General features: G+C 41.8%; 1 protein-coding gene across 1 annotated transcript in view; it reads left to right on the top strand.

Moving 5' to 3' along the window:
* The window catches only part of NEB (nebulin), a 248,266-nt gene that overhangs the window by 175,773 nt on the left and 52,893 nt on the right, over positions 1-19,600 (top strand). The window contains exons 86-106 of the mRNA XM_027078303.1: positions 1,023-1,127; positions 1,253-1,357; positions 1,725-1,832; positions 2,633-2,740; positions 2,842-2,955; positions 3,405-3,602; positions 3,992-4,096; positions 4,797-4,901; positions 4,999-5,103; positions 8,591-8,698; positions 10,871-10,984; positions 11,302-11,499; positions 11,835-11,939; positions 12,598-12,702; positions 13,772-13,879; positions 15,174-15,281; positions 16,432-16,539; positions 17,094-17,198; positions 17,302-17,406; positions 18,399-18,497; positions 18,829-18,939. Coding sequence (XP_026934104.1) covers positions 1,023-1,127; positions 1,253-1,357; positions 1,725-1,832; positions 2,633-2,740; positions 2,842-2,955; positions 3,405-3,602; positions 3,992-4,096; positions 4,797-4,901; positions 4,999-5,103; positions 8,591-8,698; positions 10,871-10,984; positions 11,302-11,499; positions 11,835-11,939; positions 12,598-12,702; positions 13,772-13,879; positions 15,174-15,281; positions 16,432-16,539; positions 17,094-17,198; positions 17,302-17,406; positions 18,399-18,497; positions 18,829-18,939 — 2,427 coding nt within the window. The remainder of the gene's footprint in view (positions 1-1,022; positions 1,128-1,252; positions 1,358-1,724; positions 1,833-2,632; positions 2,741-2,841; positions 2,956-3,404; positions 3,603-3,991; positions 4,097-4,796; positions 4,902-4,998; positions 5,104-8,590; positions 8,699-10,870; positions 10,985-11,301; positions 11,500-11,834; positions 11,940-12,597; positions 12,703-13,771; positions 13,880-15,173; positions 15,282-16,431; positions 16,540-17,093; positions 17,199-17,301; positions 17,407-18,398; positions 18,498-18,828; positions 18,940-19,600) is intronic.

Here is a 19,600-nt window from a genome sequence, read left to right on the forward strand (position 1 = left end):
ATTGGCTGGGGTGGGAGCTGAGATGGAGTTGGGATTTTGACTATATTAGATGATAGTATAGTCAGGGACCTGGGAATGCCTCCTTCTTGCTTTGCTGAGCATCTCCTTCCTCATGGCATTTATGAAGGAGTTGCTTACAAGGGATCAAAGCAAAGAGGACACAATATACTGATGAGCTGCATGAGACCCAGAATCCCTTATGCAGAGTTTAAAGCTGGGATGGAGAATATATCTCAGACCACCTCCCACTGAAGGCTGAATCAAGATCTCTACCTGCCACCAGCAGTCTTTAGGGAACAGAAACACAATGCATCGATGTGATGCTCAGGTGCACCGAGGAGCTAACCCTACCTGGGTCTTCTCATAATTACCAAAACAGAAACAGGATGTCAAAGACTGCCTGCAGCACAGGTGGTGGACTTGAACATCCCACCTCCCTGGTTGCTGCAGGAGGATGACCACTGTGGAACTTTAATCAGATTAGCAACTCCTCTTCATTTGGTGTGGGATGGCCTGAGAGAATTCAGGAAGTGAGGGGGAAGGGTAGAGATGGGCTGGAGGGATGCTTCCCCCAACCCTACAGTACATGAGCATTTACTCCTTTACTTAGTCTAAATGCCCCCTTAGTCTAAATGTATTTCTATGTAACTATAACTTCCTTGGTAAAACCTTCTCTTATGCTCACAGATGAAAACAATGGTCCCTTACCCTCCACTCCCACAGCATCTGCATGGTCTTCCTCTCATAGCCTTTAACCACTTTGCACTTTATAAGTAACTTTTCTTTACACTTAGAGGTCTTCCTTATACTTATACCTCAACCTTCCATAGTTCTTCATTTATAGTAACAGGCTCAAGAAACAGGCTCAGGTGTACGGATGAAATCATGATTGAATCAATGAGACAACAGCCACTAGAGAGAAAACCCTAAAAAGCTTCTGAAAACATTGTTTCTAACCTGCTGCTTGTCATCCTGTGCCTGAGTCATTTATACCTGCATCATGTCTCCCTTCCTGCTCTCAGAATGTCTACAAAGCTGACCTGGAGTGGCTCCGAGGCATTGGTTGGATCCCCCTGGATTCTGTAGACCATGTGAGGGTTACCAAGAACCAGGAAATGGTGACTCAGGTAAGCAAAGCCTGTTCTTCTTACATAAGGCCTGGCCTCCTTACCTGCCATGTGGGGATATGTATCTATCCCCATGTGGGGGGACAGGGGGGACACCTGTCTTAATCGTCTCTATTTCTTTGCAGATAAACTATAAGAAAGATGCTCTTGCCAACTATCCTAACTTTACAAGCGTGGTGGATCCTCCAGAGATTGTTCTGGCCAAGATTAACTCAGTCAATCAAAGTGATGTAAGTTTGCTTTGTGTATAATGAGATACACAAACTGGAGACTTAGTTGTCTGTAGTTGAACAGGCTTGCATAACTCCAGATAACTGCATGTGAGACGATAGGGAGTAAATTATAAGAAAATCTTTGGCGGAGAATGTCTTAAAAGTCACTAGTAGGTGGTATACTGTACCCACATTTAGATAATATCTAAATTATTATCCAGAACTTTCCATTATATTAGTTATAAATTATATATCATATAATGAAATTTAACCAGTTGGTTAATCTCTAAATGTAGACTAATTATTATCTTGCTAGGTAGATCTTGTGAAACTTTAAATATACATTTAGAATAATCAAAGGTTTTGTTTTGTTTTCTCCCCTCAGGTAAAATATAAAGAAACATTTAATAAATTAATAAAGGGCAAGTATACCTTTTCTCCAGATACACCATATATCACCCATTCCAAAGACATGGGAAAACTCTACAGTACCGTAAGTTCCATTTTATGTGATATACAACTCAGTTCCGAATTTTAAGCTCTTGTCAGTATTCACATTCTTGGCTGATTTTGTGAGCAACTGAACTTATAAGGAGATCTATTGTTTTTGTTGTATTTAGTCTTGTTTATTAGAAGTAGCATATTATGCAGGGCAAATAGTGTTTATCCAGCTGGTGTTGTTTGAGTCCCTGTGATGTGCCAGGCCCTATGAGAGGCACTGAGGAGCTAAAGATCAATGAGACAAACCCTCCAGGAGCCCCTGTAAGTGAGGGAGACATTCAAATAAAGAGAGAGACAATAACCTAACAAGAGCTATGTCACTTCCGGGCGCACGTAGGACCAAGCAACTACCAACAGAGAGAAGAGAGGAAAGGCTGGTCCCTCTTTAGCAATCATGTACATATATCTCCAGCCAACAAGTGGAGGACTTGCCCTCCAAATTTTAATTCAGCTAATCTAAAGGTGATGTGTGTGTAGCGTATATGTGTATATGCCGAATGGGAAGCCATCTTTGGTGATTCTCTCTCTGTGTGCAAATTTGTTTTCACTTTTATTAGAACTGTAAATACAGTTAAACTCTGTTATAAAATGCCTCAGGGTCTGTAGATTTAATTTGCAACAAGCCCAAAGACTCTGCCCTGTTCTTAGGTACGCACACTAACAGCTGTTAATGAAGGTTTAAGCCTTGCCTTTAATCATGAGTATTTTACCTTGATTTTACTACTTTCTTTCGAGTGGCACCTGAAAGAAGTTGAATGCAAACTTTTGTTGATACACCTTTCTTTGTCCTAGATACTGTATAAAGGAGCATGGGAGGGAACCAAGGCCTACGGCTATACCTTGGACGAACGCTATGTTCCCATTGTTGGAGCCAAGCATGCTGACTTTGTGAACAGTGAGGTCAGTAGGACTTTTTCCTTTCACAAGTTTGAGAGTCTTTCCAGCCACAAAGGGCTGGTTAGAAAGTCCCAGTGATTTTCAATGTTGCACCTATTTCACAGCTTAAATACAAAGAGACCTATGAGAAGCTGAAGGGTCACTACCTGGCTGGAAAAGAAATCAGTGAGTTCCCCAACGTGATTCACTGTCTGGATTTCCAAAAGATGAGGAGTGCGGTAAGCAAAGTTCACTGTAACAGAGGATCTGCACACTTAAGTGTAATACTAGTCTGCCTATTTATAATCTGCCCTTTGGTTCAAGATTAGCTGGGGGGGTGGGATGGTGAGGAATGAGCCAGTCTTGAGACTGTCCCCCGCCCCTGCCAGTTAGCCCAGTGCACCTCTGATGGCTGTGAGTTTTCACCCTTTCCCTCCTGCCTCCTCCAAACACAGTGAGGGCTCTGTATTTGGAAAAAGGAGAAAACAAAGTCACTCTTTACCCTGTGTTATAAAAGGATGGGAAATTTTTAAAGGAGAAGAGTATATTAAAGTGTCATTTTTTTAACCTTAGTCTATTCTAAAGGTATTGATCTATGTTGAAAATAAGACTATAAAAGAGATTGATCAGAATAATTTACATTTAATTCCTTTCTTACTTTTGTCTTTAAAAACATATTATTCTTCAGTTGAACTACAGAAGACATTATGAGGACACCAAAGCAAATATTCATATCCCCAATGATATGATGAATCATGTGCTGGCTAAAAGGTGCCAGTACATCCTCAGTGACCTGGAGTACCGACACTACTTCCACCAGTGGACATCTCTTCCAGAAGAACCCAATGTTATTCGGGCCCAAAACGCGCAGGAGATGTTGAGTGATGTATGATGTCCTTTCTGCGGGTTGACTAAGTTACAGGCTTCACCCAGCCCTGCCTGGGGCCCCATGTTCTAATTGTCCCTGTATTCCTAAACCCTGCTGCTTTGCAATACAAAGTGGCATGAGTAACATTTTTGGTGTAAGGATCCCCTTGGAGCAATGAGGCACCTATGTTAAATATTTTATCTGTTCAACACTAGACTAAAACTGAGCTGTTGCTCTCTTCCTAAACTTCTTTAGGCCAGGGCCTTAAAGACCTTCCAGGTGTTGAGAAGCCCACCCTATGACTGCTAAGTACTAAGCACAGCCAAGGGCTGATAGGAAATTATCAAATGCTCGATTGTAAATTCAGTTAGTACCTGTCACCTTTCACAGTTTCTTCTTTCTTGCAGAACGTGTATAAAAGTGACTTGAATTGGCTGAAAGGCATTGGATGCTACGTTTGGGATACACCCCAGATCCTCCATGCCAAGAAATCATATGACCTCCAGAGTCAAGTGAGCCATCTTCTTAGAGGGACTAGCTCACTGTGGATTGATGGGCTCCATGGTGCTCTCAGTGGAGTGATAGCAAGGGTGTCCCTGTGCCCCAGAGAAAGCATCTTTGACAGTGCATGATCTAAGGGAACCAAAGGCCCCTGCCCAATAAAACCTCTCTGGTGGCCTGTTCTGGTGCTGGCTTTCCTCAGTTTGAGTCTCTCCTGTGATTTAAGGCTATAGACATTTACAGCAGAAGGTTATCTGGGAGGTGTTTCAGAGTGAACTACTCTCAAGCATCTACACCTTAGTTGATCAGGTTAACTGGCAGGGAGTAGAATGCACATGCATACTTTGACCATAAATAGTTAAATCTTGAAGTAAAAAGTAGACATTTGGGAAATTTCCCAGCAGAAATTCAGCTTGGATAGGGCAGACTAATGGAATGTTGAAATTGAGGGGCTGCTGTCAGGGATGGAGTATAGGCATGGAAAAACAACACAAGGAAGAAGGGACGTGGCAAAGATCTAGACTCCACTCTTGGTCAAGAGAAACTGTTAGTTTTGACAGCCATGCAAAGTCTCAAACTGTACAACGTATCCTCTGTTAGGATTAAAGCAGAAACCCAGAAATAAAGGTACATCTAAGTAGGCACAAACTGCTAAAGCTGATGGAAGACCTGCATTTTACCATTTTCAGTGACTTTTCTTTTTCTTCACAGATACAATACACGGCAGCAGGTAAAGAAAATCTAAAAAATTATAACCTGGTCACAGATACACCGCTTTACGTGACTGCTCTTCAAAGCGGCATTAATGCCAGTGAGGTGTGTCTTCCTTGTACTTCTCTCCCAGGACAAGATGTTGTTGTCTTTACATATTGTCAAACAATAGAAAAGAATAACCCATCCTTTCTGTCTGTAGGTGAAATATAAAGAAAATTATCATCAGATTAAAGACAAATACACGACAGTTCTAGAAACGGTGGATTATGACAGAACCAAGAATCTGAAGGATCTGTATAGCAGTGTGAGTTCTCTTTCTTTTCTCTGTATTTGAGTTACCTTTTTCACCTTTATAGACAATAAGAGATGAAAAGGGACAGACAACCTTACCCCCAAAGGTCTTTCCAATCTTTTTCCCGGACCTTTAAATTCCTACTTTATCTTGTAAGTCCTCATAGTTACAAGTAAATCAGCCCCAATTTGAATATTGTTCTATTTCATGCAATTGACACAAATTCACCAACTCCTTCCTTATTGCAGACAGGTACTGTTGAAGCTCTTCTTTGTTGACCCTAGACTTGTTTTTCCGTGGCTTCTCCCTTGGCCAGTGACTTACAGACCAACAGAGGCACACTTTTTTTCCTGCCTCTGAATTGGTTACATTTTTTTTTTTTTTTTTTTGCGGTACGCGGGCCTCTCACTGTTGTGGCCTCTCCCGTTGTGGAGCACAGGCTCCGGATGCGCAGGCTCAGCGGCCATGGCTCACGGGCCCAGCCACTCCACAGCATGTGGGATCTTCCCGGACCGGGGGACGAACCCGCGTCCCCTGCATTGGCAGGAGACTCTCAACCACTGTGCCACCAGGGAAGCCCTGGTTACATTTTTAAACTTCATTTTGAATTAATTTTAGATTTACAGAAACACTGCAAAAATAGTACAGAGAATTTCCTCGTACTTTTCTCTATAGTACAACTATCAAAACTAAGCAATTAACATTGTTACAATGTTACAATGTTAATTATAGGCTTTATCCAGACTTCACCACTTTTTCCACTAACCTGCTTTTCTGTGCCAGATTCCAATCCAGGATCCCACATTGCATTTTGTTGTCGTGACTCCTCAGTCTCTTCTAATCTGATAATTTCTCAATCTTTCCTTGTCTTTTTCTCATCTTGACACTTTTGATGAATACTAGCCAGTTATTTTGTAGAAAAACTGGCTAGTATTCTTTCCTCAATTTGGGCTTATCTGATGTTTTCTCATGATTAGATTAAAGGTATGCCCTTTTCTTTTTTTTGCAAAAATAACACAGAATTGATGCACCCTTCTCAGCACACCATAGCAGGTGGTACATAATGTCAATAACTTGTGATGACCTTGATCACTTGGTTAAGTTGCTCACTGCCGAGATGCTCCACTGTAAAGTTACTAGTGTTACCTTTGTTATTAATAAATATCTTGGAGGAGATCCTTTGGGGCTATGCAAATATCCTGTTTGTCCTTATACTTTCTCTCATGTGTTTTAGCATCCATTGATGGAGCTTGCCTGCAAGAATTATTACTGTGGAATATGCCTACTAGTGATTTTCTCTTTCCCTTTTTTCTTCTATATACATTTATTAACTGGAATTCTTCTGTAAGGAAGAGCTGTTCCTTCTCCACTGTTGGTTTGCTTACATGGGCAATACCCATGGCTCATGGGTATTTATTTTATTCTATGGTAGAGTCTAATATTATTGTTATTTATTTTGTTACTCAAATGGTTTCAGCTTTGCTATGGGGAGCTCTTTCAGGGTGACTCCTGTGTCCCCTTGATACACCCAATCACGTGTTTTTTGAGCACTTCCTTACTGCTTGGCACCACAAGATGTTCCAGGCTCATCTGTATTTTCCCTGTTCCAGACCTGGAATCAACCACCTCTCTAAGAAATCCCAGTTTATTTTATTGGAGAACGGTATTTTGAACCAAGATTTAAGCACTAAGTGTGCTCATTACTACTAGGATGTCATTGTTCCTAGGCCCTCTAAGTGGACAGAGCTTAGAAATATATGCATGTATACTAACCCATGTATGCATACATATCTGTATCTATTTCTGTACCTACCTAACTGTATCTATATTTTAAAATCATGAGTCCATACTGATACCTTCAATGCAATTAAACACCACAGGGTTCATTCTATCCTTTACCCTTTCCTTAAGTGAAACTTATTTTTCCAACTTGTGACTTTCTATTTCCTTTCCAGTGAAAAGCCTGACTCTCATTATTTATGATATATCTACTTATTTGTGCAACCCTTGTATCCACATAAAGTATTTTCAGAATATCTAACACACGCCTGTGAGAAACAAATTTACTAACTAGAGTAGGGTATTTTTTTTTAATATATATATTTATTTTTGGCTGCGTTGGGTCTTTGTTGCTACGTGTGGGCTTTCTCTAGTTGCGGAGAGCAGGGACTACCCTTCGTTGTGATGTGCGAGCTTCTCATTGTGGTGGCTTCTCTTGTTGCGGAGCACGGGCTCTAGGCGCGTGGGCTTCGGTAGTTGTGGCACGCAGGCTCAGTAATTGTGGCCCATGGGCTCTAGAGCACAGGCTCAGTAGTTGTGGCGCACGGGCTTAGTTGCTTCACGGCATGTGGGATCTTCCTGGACCAGGGGTCGAACCTGTGTACCCTGCATTGGCAGGCGGATTCTTAAACACTGCGCCACCAGGGAAGCCCTAGAGTAGGGTATATCGTGTGCAGTTATATTTGCCTATAGCCTTAGAGTATCCAGTCAAGTTACCATTTTCCAAATTTACTTAAGTCAGTTGTTTTCTTCGCCACTTCCTTCACTGTAGTCTTGTTATACATTTGTATTACAATCAGATTTATTTGCTACAGTTTGTATTCCATTTTAGTCACCTCCCCCATTCTGACTGATTCTTTGATTGGTTGTTTTAATTTGCATACAGTAAATTTCACTCTGTGGTATGTAGTACTATGGCTTATGACAAATGCATACAGTCATGTTTTCACCATTATAGTCAAGATACAGAAAAATTCTGTATTACCTCCACATTGTCCCTTTGCTGCCCCTCTCCTCTCCCCTAGCATCCACAGAGCTGTTTTCTGTCCCTATAGTTTTACCTTTTCCAGAGTGTCACGTAAACGTGATCACAGTATATGATATGTAGCCGTTAGGTCTGGCTTCTTTCTCTTAGCAAAATGCATTTATGTTTTATGCACATTGCTGCCTAAATCAGTAGTTCATCCTTTTTATAGCAAAAGCAATATTCCAAACCACAGTTTGTTCTTCCATTCACAGCTGAAGGACATCTGAGTTGTGTCCAGTTTTTGACAATTATGAATAAAGCTGCTATACACATTTGCATATAGGTTCTGTGTGTTCATAACTTTTTATTTCTCCTGGGTAAATAAATACCTAGAAGTGGAAACAAACATTTTTTAATCTTTATATATATATATATATTCATATATATTTTAATGTTAGTGGTTTTCATCCTCCAGGAATCCTAGACCTATGAGGGAATGAATATGGCATTGAAACCTCTGATAACTGTCAAACTGTGATAAGTGCTATGGTAGAGAACAAAATAATGGACTCTGAAATTATGGTCATGACATTAAACCCATTATTCACTTAGGAGTACTTGGCTCCTACAGAGTGAGAAGATCTGGGGATTGCTAGGGAATGTCTGAGAAGGACAAAAACAGAGGAAAAATCCACTGCTGGAAGCTAGCCAGATTGCATTTTTCTGTGTTCACAAGATTTTTAACCCCTATAGAACCTGTACAAGGAGGCCTGGGATAAAGTGAAAGCCACCAGCTATATCCTGCCTTCCAACACCATGTCCCTGACACACGTCAAGAACCAGAAGCATCTGGCCAGCCATGTAAGTCAAGTACAGATATGATAACCTTCCCACCACCCTTTACCCTTCCCTGCCCTCCACTTCCAAAATGTTTCTGGCTGATTCCTGTGTTGCCTGTGTTGAACACCAGCAAATAACTCCAGACACTTGGTCATCACAAAGTCTGTGCACTTATGCTTCCTCTCAAGGGCCCTGAAGTCCAGAGAGAGTCACAGACACTTACATGAAGGACAGCGATGTGACCTTTTAGGCTGCCTGCCTGAAAATGACGGATGGATACACTCTATTTTAGCCAGAAATGGGAATAGGTAGAGGACATAATATGCCATACAAAATACTCTTTTCTAATAGAATTATGTGGACATTGCTATAAAAAATAAACCAGTGATGTACAGCAGAAACTAACACAACATTGTAAATCAACTATACTTCAATAAAAATTAATTAAAAAAATAAAAAATAAATAAATTGTACCCTTAAAAAAAGACAGTGAATGTGGTAACTAGTTATTGCACCAGACCCAAATACATGATTTAAAAGTAAATCATTATCTTTATCACTATGAAATATAAAAATTTAAAAATCTTGAAATTCAGTTTTTTTTAAACAGAACTTTTCTTAGGTATAGACATAATTTTTTTAAAATCCTAAATCATATGAGCTGTTCAAATATAGTATAGTATAAAATCCTAACACTTTTAACCCTTTATGCTTAATATGTTCTTAAGTAAAACTTCTTATTGTAAAATTCCCTATAACCTTCACTGCAGTTCTAATAAGCCTAATTCTCTTTCGGAAACTTTACTTCTATTAGAGACTTTTACTTCTTAATTACGAACATTTTATGTAACACTTTAGACCAGTATTTCTCAAATCTTTTTTTTGACCATGACCCACACTGAGAGATTTATTTTGTACTGCAAGTCAACACACACACACACACACACACACACACACACACACACACAACTGAAGTTTTTGTTAGTGCCTTCTGATATAAGCATTTTACAGAAGAGTACTTATCACTACACTAAAGGCAGTGCATCCTGATCTTTCAATTCTGTTCTCTTCACTTAAATGCTAATGACCCAGGAAACTGATTTCACTACTGTTTAATGGGCCTAGAGAGTCATAGTTTAGAAAAAGACGTTGTTAGACAATATATGGAATTAATTTAATTTTTACCCAGAGGAAAAATTAAATCTAAATGATTTTTCCCAGAGCCAACTCTATTTGGAAGATTGCAAACAGAGTAGCCCAAAGGAGCAAGCTTTTCATTTGGGAAGAGAATTTTTGTAGATAGGATTCAGAAAGTTCAGCAAAGACTTTTTCCTTTAGTCATGAAAAAAGTCACAGAATACTATCTTCTTTATAATTGAAAAATAGCTGAGATGTAAGGAGTATGTGAACTAATGTTACGGAAAATTCTGATGGGAATTTTGTTTAGTTTCCAGTCAGTGAAAGGCTTTACTGGAGTTCTGTATATATATATATATATATACATATATACTCCCATCTTTCCTTTCTTTTTTTTTTTTTTTTTTTTTTTTGACTGAGATGTGGGTCTCTGAGTTGTGAGAGCATTGTTATTTTATCATGTGCTAGGAGATTGGATCTCAGCCTCTGTAAGGGCCTTACTTCCTAATTCATGAAATCATGAAGCATTAATTAATAGGCAATATGGCTTAAGAACTAGACGTTGGTTTTCCCATAGAAGTTAGTTGCACTGTATTTTTGGAAAACCTTGTAGAAACTGAAATTCAAGGATTGAGTCTCTTAAGCATCAGGCTTGTCAGTTATTAAAAAACAAAGAAATTCCTGAGTACATTTTTCATCTTTCACTTATGGTTAAGAAAAACAAAACCAATATCACAAAAGAGATCATTTAAAAATTACATAATCTTTAAAAAGTAGTTGTGGTAACAGTAGAAGTACCAGTATTGGTACAGGGGTTTTAAAACCAGTACCTGAAGAACGTTTACACACAGTCTGCTCTAATCCTCAGGTAATCCGGAGGCAGGCTGTGCCACCTCTGCCTGTGGGCACAGACAAGGAAACAAGCTCAGAGAAGTGCTGACCCCAAGGTGGCCCATCTTAGAGTCGGGTCCTTCTGTTAAGTCTCATGCGTTTTTAACAATCCAGATCCATTACTCTTCAAAACTGTGTTTCTTCCTTTGTATTTTCTCTCCATAGAACAAATATCGGGAAGAATATGAAAAGTTCAAAGCTCTTTATACTTTACCCAAAAGTGTTGAAGATGATCTGAACACAGCACGGTGCCTCCGAGTTGGCAAGTTTAACATCGACGTAAGTGACCCCAAAGGCTGGCTTCAAAAGTCAAGTAACGGAGCCACGAACTATAAATCAGAACATGTTCTGTTCAACAACGCGTATGGCGTTGACCATGCACGTGTGAGGAAGCTAAGTGTTCTTTCAAGCCCATACTGCTTCCCCCACCGCCATGAATCTGTAGAAAGTGTCAGAAACTTCCAGTCCCCACCCTGCCCCCAACCAACTGCTGTAAATTGGTTCCCCTGACCTCTCTGGTGTCTAAGAAAGGCATGTATCACCATGATTCCTTGCGTAATTCCCTGTGTAACTGGCATGTTACGTTATCTTCACAGCGCCTGTACAGATCCGTTTATGAGAAGAACAAGATGAAAATCCACGTGGTGCCCGACATGGTAGAGATGGTTACCGCTAAGGATTCTCAGAAGAAAGTCAGTGAGATCGATTACCGCCTTCACCTCCACGAGTGGATTTGCCACCCCGACTTGCAAGTCAACAGTCACGTCAGGAAGGTCACAGATGAGATCAGCGACGTAAGCCCATTGCTTATGAAGATCTCCCCTCCCCAGACCCATACGCCCCCCTGAAGAGAGACTGACTCACCTCGTTCTTCACTTGGTTCTTCAGCTCAGCCCTCTTCCAGTGTCGCTTTTCGATACACCCATAGGTCTGTCAGGAATTCGAGGCCGTCCCTGGAAGCAGGGCTCTCTATGCTGATGTCTCCAAGACACCCACGGCCTCAGGGCATAATGTCTTGCTTTTCATTCCACAAGGTCTTCCTGGGTCCCGAGGGTGTCCATGTCTTTGGTGTTAAAGTTACAGTAAAGTTTTTTTTTTCTGACCCCCTCCATCTGATGCAATCCCCTAGATTGTGTACAAGGATGATCTCAACTGGCTGAAAGGCATTGGTTGCTACGTCTGGGACACTCCTGAGATTCTCCACGCCAAGCATGCTTACGATCTACGCAATGATGTGAGTTTGCCTTGTTTTTTGTTTTTTCAGCTCTTTAAAGTGTGTTTCCTTCTCTGTGTAGTCTAGCGTCAAGGGGAGAGTATGTAAAGTATAGACATTGTCACACCCAGCTGCGTCTCAAGTGGTGCTGAGGATGGCTGAGCTGGAAGAAGATTCTGAGGAGCAGAGCGCCCATTTCTCAGGAGTGCAAACAATGCAGACGAGCTGTCCCACTGTCCTCTGGTGGAGAAGGGACCCCTGGCTCTTCTTGCCACCTTCTGAACTATTTTGGATATATTAATGCACATATAATCCTCATTATGAGAAAAAGCTCGTTTGTTAGGAGTCTTTGATGCTATAGACGGGTCTATTTGCAAAGAGGATTAGCTAGGCAAAGTAATACTATAATCAAGATTTCAGGAAGAAAGCTTAAACATTCCTAGGAAAGCAGTGGTCAAGCCTCCTAGAAGACTCTAAAAGATCCATGTGACTGTAAGCATTGATTACGCCGATTGTTATAAAATTCAAGTGCATGTTAGTCTGTTGTAAATGCCATTTACATGGATGTAAATGTACATGTAAATGCCACGAGTTAAAAGCAACCAAACCCTCTGTGAAAACCAGCAATTTCTAATATAATGAATGGTCCAACACAGGCTTATTTTCTTCCTTTCGGCAGATCAAGTACAAAGCTCATGTGCAGAAAACAAGGAATAACTACAAGCTGGTTACTGACACTCCCATCTATGTTCAGGCTGTCAAAAGTGGGAAACAACTAAGTGACGTAAGTGCCCACTGGGAAAGTTACTGCTGGGAGAGTAAAGACAGGGCCACTGCTCCAGCAGAAGTGGGGAAAACCAAAGTAGGGCAAGGCCAGGCCTTTTCTCAATGGGAAACCAGAGTTGGTGCCTTAGAAAGTACTTAAGAGTCTGCTCTTAGGGCTTCCCTGGTGGCACAGTGGTTGAGAGTCCGCCTGCCGATGTAGGGGACACGGGTTCGTGCCCCGGTCCGGGAAGATCCCACATGCCGCGGAGCGGCTGGGCCCATGAGCCATGGCCACTGAGCCTGCGCGTCCGGAGCCTGTGCTCCGCAACGGGAGGCCACAGCAGTGAGAGGCCCGCGTACCGAAAAAAAAAAAAAAAAAAGAGTCTGCTCTTATTTCCTAAAACCTGATATGTTCCATCAGTTTCCTGGGGTGGCCTTGTAAGTGATCCAAATCTATGAAATCCATGGATTTAAAAAGCTTTTAGAGCTTCCAAGGTTACTTTTGTATCCTGTGTTGTAAGCGACGGTTTACGCCTCGTAGTATCAGCCTTCTAATACATTAGTGCTCACTATGGTAAGATGAGGAGGGGAAGGTCTCTGCAGTTACAGATGTGGCCTCTACCACGCATAATCGGTGAGGCTTGAGAGAAGCTCTTAATCCCCCAAGCCTCAGCATCCTTATGCAGATGACTAGAAAGTGGATAGAAAGCACCCCCTGTAATGGCACAGTGACACAGAGCAGGCTGCCCATTTTTTTTTATTAACCCCAAAGGTTAATAAGCAAATATTAAATCCCACCAATGAGTCAGGACGTGAAAACTTATTCTTTTGGAATAGGTAGTGGTAAAATGCCCATTCTTCCTCTTCTTGTGCCTGAGCTGACTCTTCCACTGATTTTTCAGTGTGGGGTCCATACCCTGGCTGTGGTCCTGGTGGACAAAGCACAGTATATGAGATAGAGTTCCCAAGGCAAAGGGGAGCAGGCTATTACTTTTTATAATAGGAGACTTGGGTTTGTGTTTACTTTGCTTCTTTCTAACCCTGCTGCCGTAGTCCACTCAGCTCACTCTGCTTCTCTCTGTACCCAGGCCGTCTACCACCATGACTACGTGCACAGCATCAGAGGCAAAGTGGCTCCAACCACAAAAACTGTGGATCTGGACCGGGCCCTTCATGCATACAAGCTCCAGAGTGAGGTGAGAAATGAGACCTGGACAGAGTGCCCAGCAGAAATCCAGGACTCAGCTGACGAGGGCCAGGCCTCTGTAGAAGTGGCCTCGGCTTGGGCATCCTCAGCCTTTACAGTTTACATCCTGACCGTGTAAATTGTAAAGCCTGTTTCATTCACACGAGCTAAACAAAACAAAACAAAAAACAGTGTCTTCCCTCTTGTCTGAGAGCAAGCAGTGGGCATTTTTGGAGCAATGCTTGCACAGAAGTTACATAGAACAGGGTCAGTCTACTATCTCTGCTCTCAAAAAGCTTAAAATCCAAGACAAGATGACAAAGACAAGGCATATAATCATAAAAGACTATTTATTTGGGCTTCCCTGGTGGCGCAGTGGTTGAGAGTCCTCCTGCTGATGCAGGGGACACGGGTTCGTGCCCCGGTCTGGGAAGATCCCACGTGCCGCGGAGCGGCTGGGCCCGTGAGCCATGGCCGCTGAGCCTGCGCATCCGGAGCCTGTGCTCCACAACGGGAGAGGCCACAGCAGTGAGAGGCCCACATACTGCAAAAAAAAAAAAAAAAAAAAGACTATTTATTCCATACAATAAGAGATAAAGCTAGAAATTACTGTTGGAATTCAGAAGAGAAGGAAACTAGATTCCACTCACGTAGTTAATATCCCTGTTCTTTGTTATCTGGTGGTGCTACTTTGCTCTCACCTTTAATGCTACTATCCTATACTGAATGTTAAAAGCAATTTGGTTTTTAATATTTTAAATACTATTCTTACTCCTTTAGCTCCCCTGAGAGACAGACTATTTCAAATCACAGACAGAAACTCCTTTCCTCCTTCTGCCAGGAATATGAGCCTCCTGACCTGACAGCCTAACATCAAGACACTGTATTTATGGGGCCCTGGGGGCTTCCAAAGATGCGTCTTACAATTATGACTATCTCGGGGATTGGTGATGGCTTGAATATCAGCTAAGGGTAGGGTTAACCACAGAGGTGGCACTAGCTGCCGATTTACTTTTCCCAAATTCTTGCTGGTTGCCCTGCAGTCAACCAGGCATATGTTTAGAAACACAGAAGAATTATTTTCTATAAACCCCTTCACTCATTGCTCTTTTTTTGAAAGCAATATGTTAAGAGTAATTTGATTCATTGCTTGACTCTTAGAATTTAGTTAATTTCTTCTTGAAATCAATTCAATGAGTGTAAGTACACTAAGTATCAAATTGAAAACCTGGATCTGACTTGTTTAACTTAGATCAGTCGTTTGATGTAGCTCCCATTTAACCTGCTCTTCTCTGTCCCGGCAGAATCTGTACCGAAGAGCTGGCCTGCACTCCCTGCCCACTGGATATAGGCTTCCGGTTGACACCCCTCACTTCAAACACACCAAGGACACCCGATACATGAGCAGCTACGTGAGTGGTCTCCTCTTCATTAAGATGGGGCTTAAAGTGGGAAGGGGGACGCTAATATTCATTAACAGTCTATTCTCATCCCCCTAATCACACCCTGAAGTTTCAACATGATACCATGATGGGAGCAGGGAAGGGGAGATGGTGTGTTTTCTAGGGGTGCTGCTCCTGCAATTCGGCAGTGCCTGGGTAGCCCAGCAGGTTAGCGTAGGATTTTCATGGGGTTGTATCTGCATCACTCAGTTACCTTGGCTTAGCAATCATGGCTGCCATGATGCCTCCACTTCTTTTGGCCTTAGCACAGAAGCATCCTGAACTATCCCAAGCCCTCTACTGGAAATGCAACTTCATACATGCACCACTGCTGTGTAGCGCTGATGTTGTCTTCCTTCTGCAACATTTCATTGCAGAAGATACATCACCGCATGTTCCTTTGAAAGGAAAGGCTCTGATACGTGCCCCACTACTTACCCTCTGTGCCCATTTCATAGAAATCTCAGAGGGGTAGTTAGACTCTCACTACCTGAGAGCATTGCCCAGGCATTAGCTCTGATACCAACCTTTCCCACTAGTGTCAGGTTCGGACTTGGTGAACAAGGCCTGAAGAAGCGTAGGCTATCCCAGTGACTCTGGCCTTCAGGTCATACCCACAAACCAACCATCAGTTGAAGAATGAGCTCTTCATTCCACATTGCCCTCCAGAGTCCTGGGAATCAAACATGCTGACCAGCAAAGTCCCATAGTCTGTGGCCCAATAATATGGTTTCCAAAGCAGAGTCACAGATTTAATCTTCTAACATCATTTTTTAAATAGTCTATAAAGCCATTCATCCATCAGTCTTACAATTAGTCTCTTGTTTCTGCTTTGCATTTCTTAATTTCCTAGCCATATTGGGACTAAAAGTACAGGTTTTTCTTGCATTTTGCATACCTACTTACAAACAGATTTAATCTAGGCAACGCTGAGTTGTATTCCTTTCTGGACCTGGCTTTACTAGCCAACAAATAATTTTCAAGACTCAGATTATTACAAAAATTTGGTCAATGACTTTTTTTCATACTTAATGCTTAGAGACTAATTTTCCATTTGAGAAATGTGATGCTTACTCTCTGTTCACCCATCAGTGATCTCATTCTCACTTTGTGTCTGCAGTTCAAGTACAAAGAAGTTTATGAACACATGAAGGCAAATGGGTATACCCTTGGACCCAATGACGTCCCATTTGTCAATGTCCGAAGGGTCAACAACGTTACCAGCGAGGTACTGTAAATGTTAATTCTGTGGAGGAGTTTCAAAGATCATGGTTTTGTTTGAAACGCATTAAGAATTAATTGTATTTCAGTTATAAACTTACACATCAGCAAGGAGTAAGGAGATCCTTTTTGTCACCATTTTGATACTGATATCCTGTGGCAATGTTTTTTTTATTTTGGTAATGCCATTGTAGAGACCCACCCCATCCATAGATTATAATGCAAATTAATTCCTTCTTTTGACATTTGTATTCAAAAATCTTTAGTAAGGTTGCATGTTAGTCTGACTCATGAACCTGGTTTTCTACATAAACTATTGGTCTGAATATCTAACCCTACTATCCAACCATCTGATAGAAAGTGGAAAGATTGTGCTCAAAATTCTTCACCCAAACAAAATAAATATCACTTTCTATTTTTTCTAATTTCAATCATTTTCTGTATCCTTAATCTCACTTCTCATGGCTCTTTAAATATGTACAGTATTTGATTGTTGATTAGTGTATAGATGCCCTCATCATCCTACACTAACCATCTGGAATGGTTTTCCCTCCAATGTAGAGACTGTATCGACAGTTGTACCACAAACTGAAAGACAAGATCCACACAACTCCCGACACGCCTGAAATCCGCCAAGTCAGGAAGACACAAGAAGCTGTCAGCGAGGTGGGTATTTTCTTAGGAGAGAGGGGAGGCCATGGAACCCAGGGATGAATGTCAACCATTCAGTCTCTAATTTATGTGTTTATGGGCCTTTTTTTCCCTGTAGTTGATTTACAAATCAGACTTCTTCAAGATGCAAGGCCACATGATCTCTCTGCCATACACACCCCAAGTGCTCCATTGCCGCTACGTGGGAGACATCACCAGTGATGTAAGCATCTCATACGGGTGTTTCTGGAAGACTCTTACCAAGAGGCAGGCTTGCTCTCAGTATGTAAGCCAACCAGTCTTTGAGCAGCCTTTTGCATTGAGTAAACTTCTAAACTGAGTGTAGAACTTCGAGGTAAAGCAGTGTGGAAACAGGACCCCATATTTCCCCAGCTATGGAAATAGTAGTAAGGGGACCACTTGGGAGATACAAGAATGGCTGACCACCATTCTACATTCAACACCAAATCATTACCAGCTCCTCACTCCAAGTGGCCTCTGTCCAGGTCATGTTTAGTATCTTTCTCCTACTTACCCCTGCTCCCACCCACTTTAGCTACTTTTTTTCTCCTTGAATGTTTACTTCTCATAAAATACCACTCCATTTAATCTATGGTATTTTTCATCCATATAATAATAAAATAATAGCCATATCCTCTTCTCAGTTCAGGGTTAGCAATTTAAATTTTAAAAACCTATGGGACTTCCCTGGTGGCACAGTGGTTAAGAATCCGCCTGCCAATGCAGGGGACTCGGGTTCGAGCCCTGGTCTGGGAAGATCCCACATGCCGCAGAGCAACTAAGCCCATGCTTCACAACTACTGAGCCTGCACTCTAGATCCCGTGAGCCACAACAACTGAGCCCATGTGCCACAACTACTGAAGCCTGCGCACCTAGAGCCCGTGCTCCACAACAAGAGAAGCCACCACAATGAGAAGTCCACACACTGCAACAAAGAGTAGCCCCTGCTCACCGCAACTAGAGAAAGCCTGAGTGCAGCAACAAAGACCCAATGCAACAAAAAATAAATAAATGGATAAGTTAAAAAAAAATTTTTAAACCTATGACTCATTTGAGTTCAAGCAAACTCAGAGTACAGGGTGGATGTGTTGAACCAAAATGAAAGATCCATCACTAAAAAAGTATCACTACTCTGTCTTATTCTTGATTTGTATTTGCTCATGACCAGCTATATTTCTATGCTTGTGCCACAGATTAAATACAAAGAAGACTTGCAAATCCTGAGGGGACTGGGCTGCTTCCTGTATGACACTCCTGACATGGTCCGCTCCCGGCACCTGCGGAAGCTCTGGGTGAGTGCACACCGTCCCAACACGCAGCTCCTCCTGCACAGCTTCACAAAGCTGGGCAAGAGGAATCTGTCTGTAGCTTCTTTTAAGGGGAAATTTGCCATTAACTCACTGAGAAAGTCATGACCCACTCAAGATGATCTGTGCTTCCTAAAAAAGGTAATGAGCTTAGTTAAATGACGGTTGTCTTTGGTCCTGCTTGGGAAGACCTCCAGGACACAGGGAGCGTCAGTGTGGCTTGCACATGCCAGCCGTTTGAAAGACAACGTGTGACCATGACATGCAATTCCTGAAGTGATTAATCAACTTGTATTTCCATTGTTGTTTTTTTAAGTCTAATTACCTATACACCGATAATGCGAGGAAGATGCGAGACAAATACAAAGTGGTGCTTGACACTCCAGAATACAGAAAAGTGCAGGAATTGAAGACACATCTGAGTGAAGTAAGTAAACATGTCACCACAAGGGCCTCCTTCCTCTAGCGATCTTTTTTTAGGTAATTATATTGGGCCAAAATCTCCCTTCTGCCTTTAATTACAGAGTGGCCACCCTGTCTAAACAAGTCAGTTGACCTCACTTTGCCTCAATTTACTTATTTTGTCCCTTTTTAATAAGATGAGGCTATTGATACTTGCCCTACCTATGACTAGGACAGCTGAGAGTTTACATGATTTTATAGATTAGAGAGTCCTTCTGTCTTAGACTATTGTTGTCTCCAAACTGAATTTATTTCAAAAATTTCTCTCTCATTAATTCCTGCTGTCAGGAACCCTAATCATGGCAATGCAATTTGAAAAGTTTTTCAATGGCTCTCTGCTCTAGTGCCCACTCAGGAAATTCCAAACAACTTAGTTTCATTTTCATCTGCCCCACCTGGCACCCAGGCTCCTGATTTATTGCCATTAGTTGTGCATAGATCTGATCCTCTCATCTATGTTGGTCCCTTGAGGGATGGCCCCCCATCTTATTTAGATGTGTATCCTATAGCGCCATAACAGATGTCCGTGTTTGCCAAGGACGAAATGTGTTATCTAAAGGTAAGGGCATCCCGCAAATGTAAATGGTTGCTTCTATTAGAGGTCAGTGGGCCATTCTCATTCAACT

The sequence above is a fragment of the Aethalodelphis obliquidens genome, unplaced genomic scaffold, assembly GCF_003676395.1.
Source record: "Aethalodelphis obliquidens isolate GAN/ISIS:26980383/991018 unplaced genomic scaffold, ASM367639v1 scaffold2, whole genome shotgun sequence".
Taxonomy (NCBI): domain Eukaryota; kingdom Metazoa; phylum Chordata; class Mammalia; order Artiodactyla; family Delphinidae; genus Aethalodelphis; species Aethalodelphis obliquidens.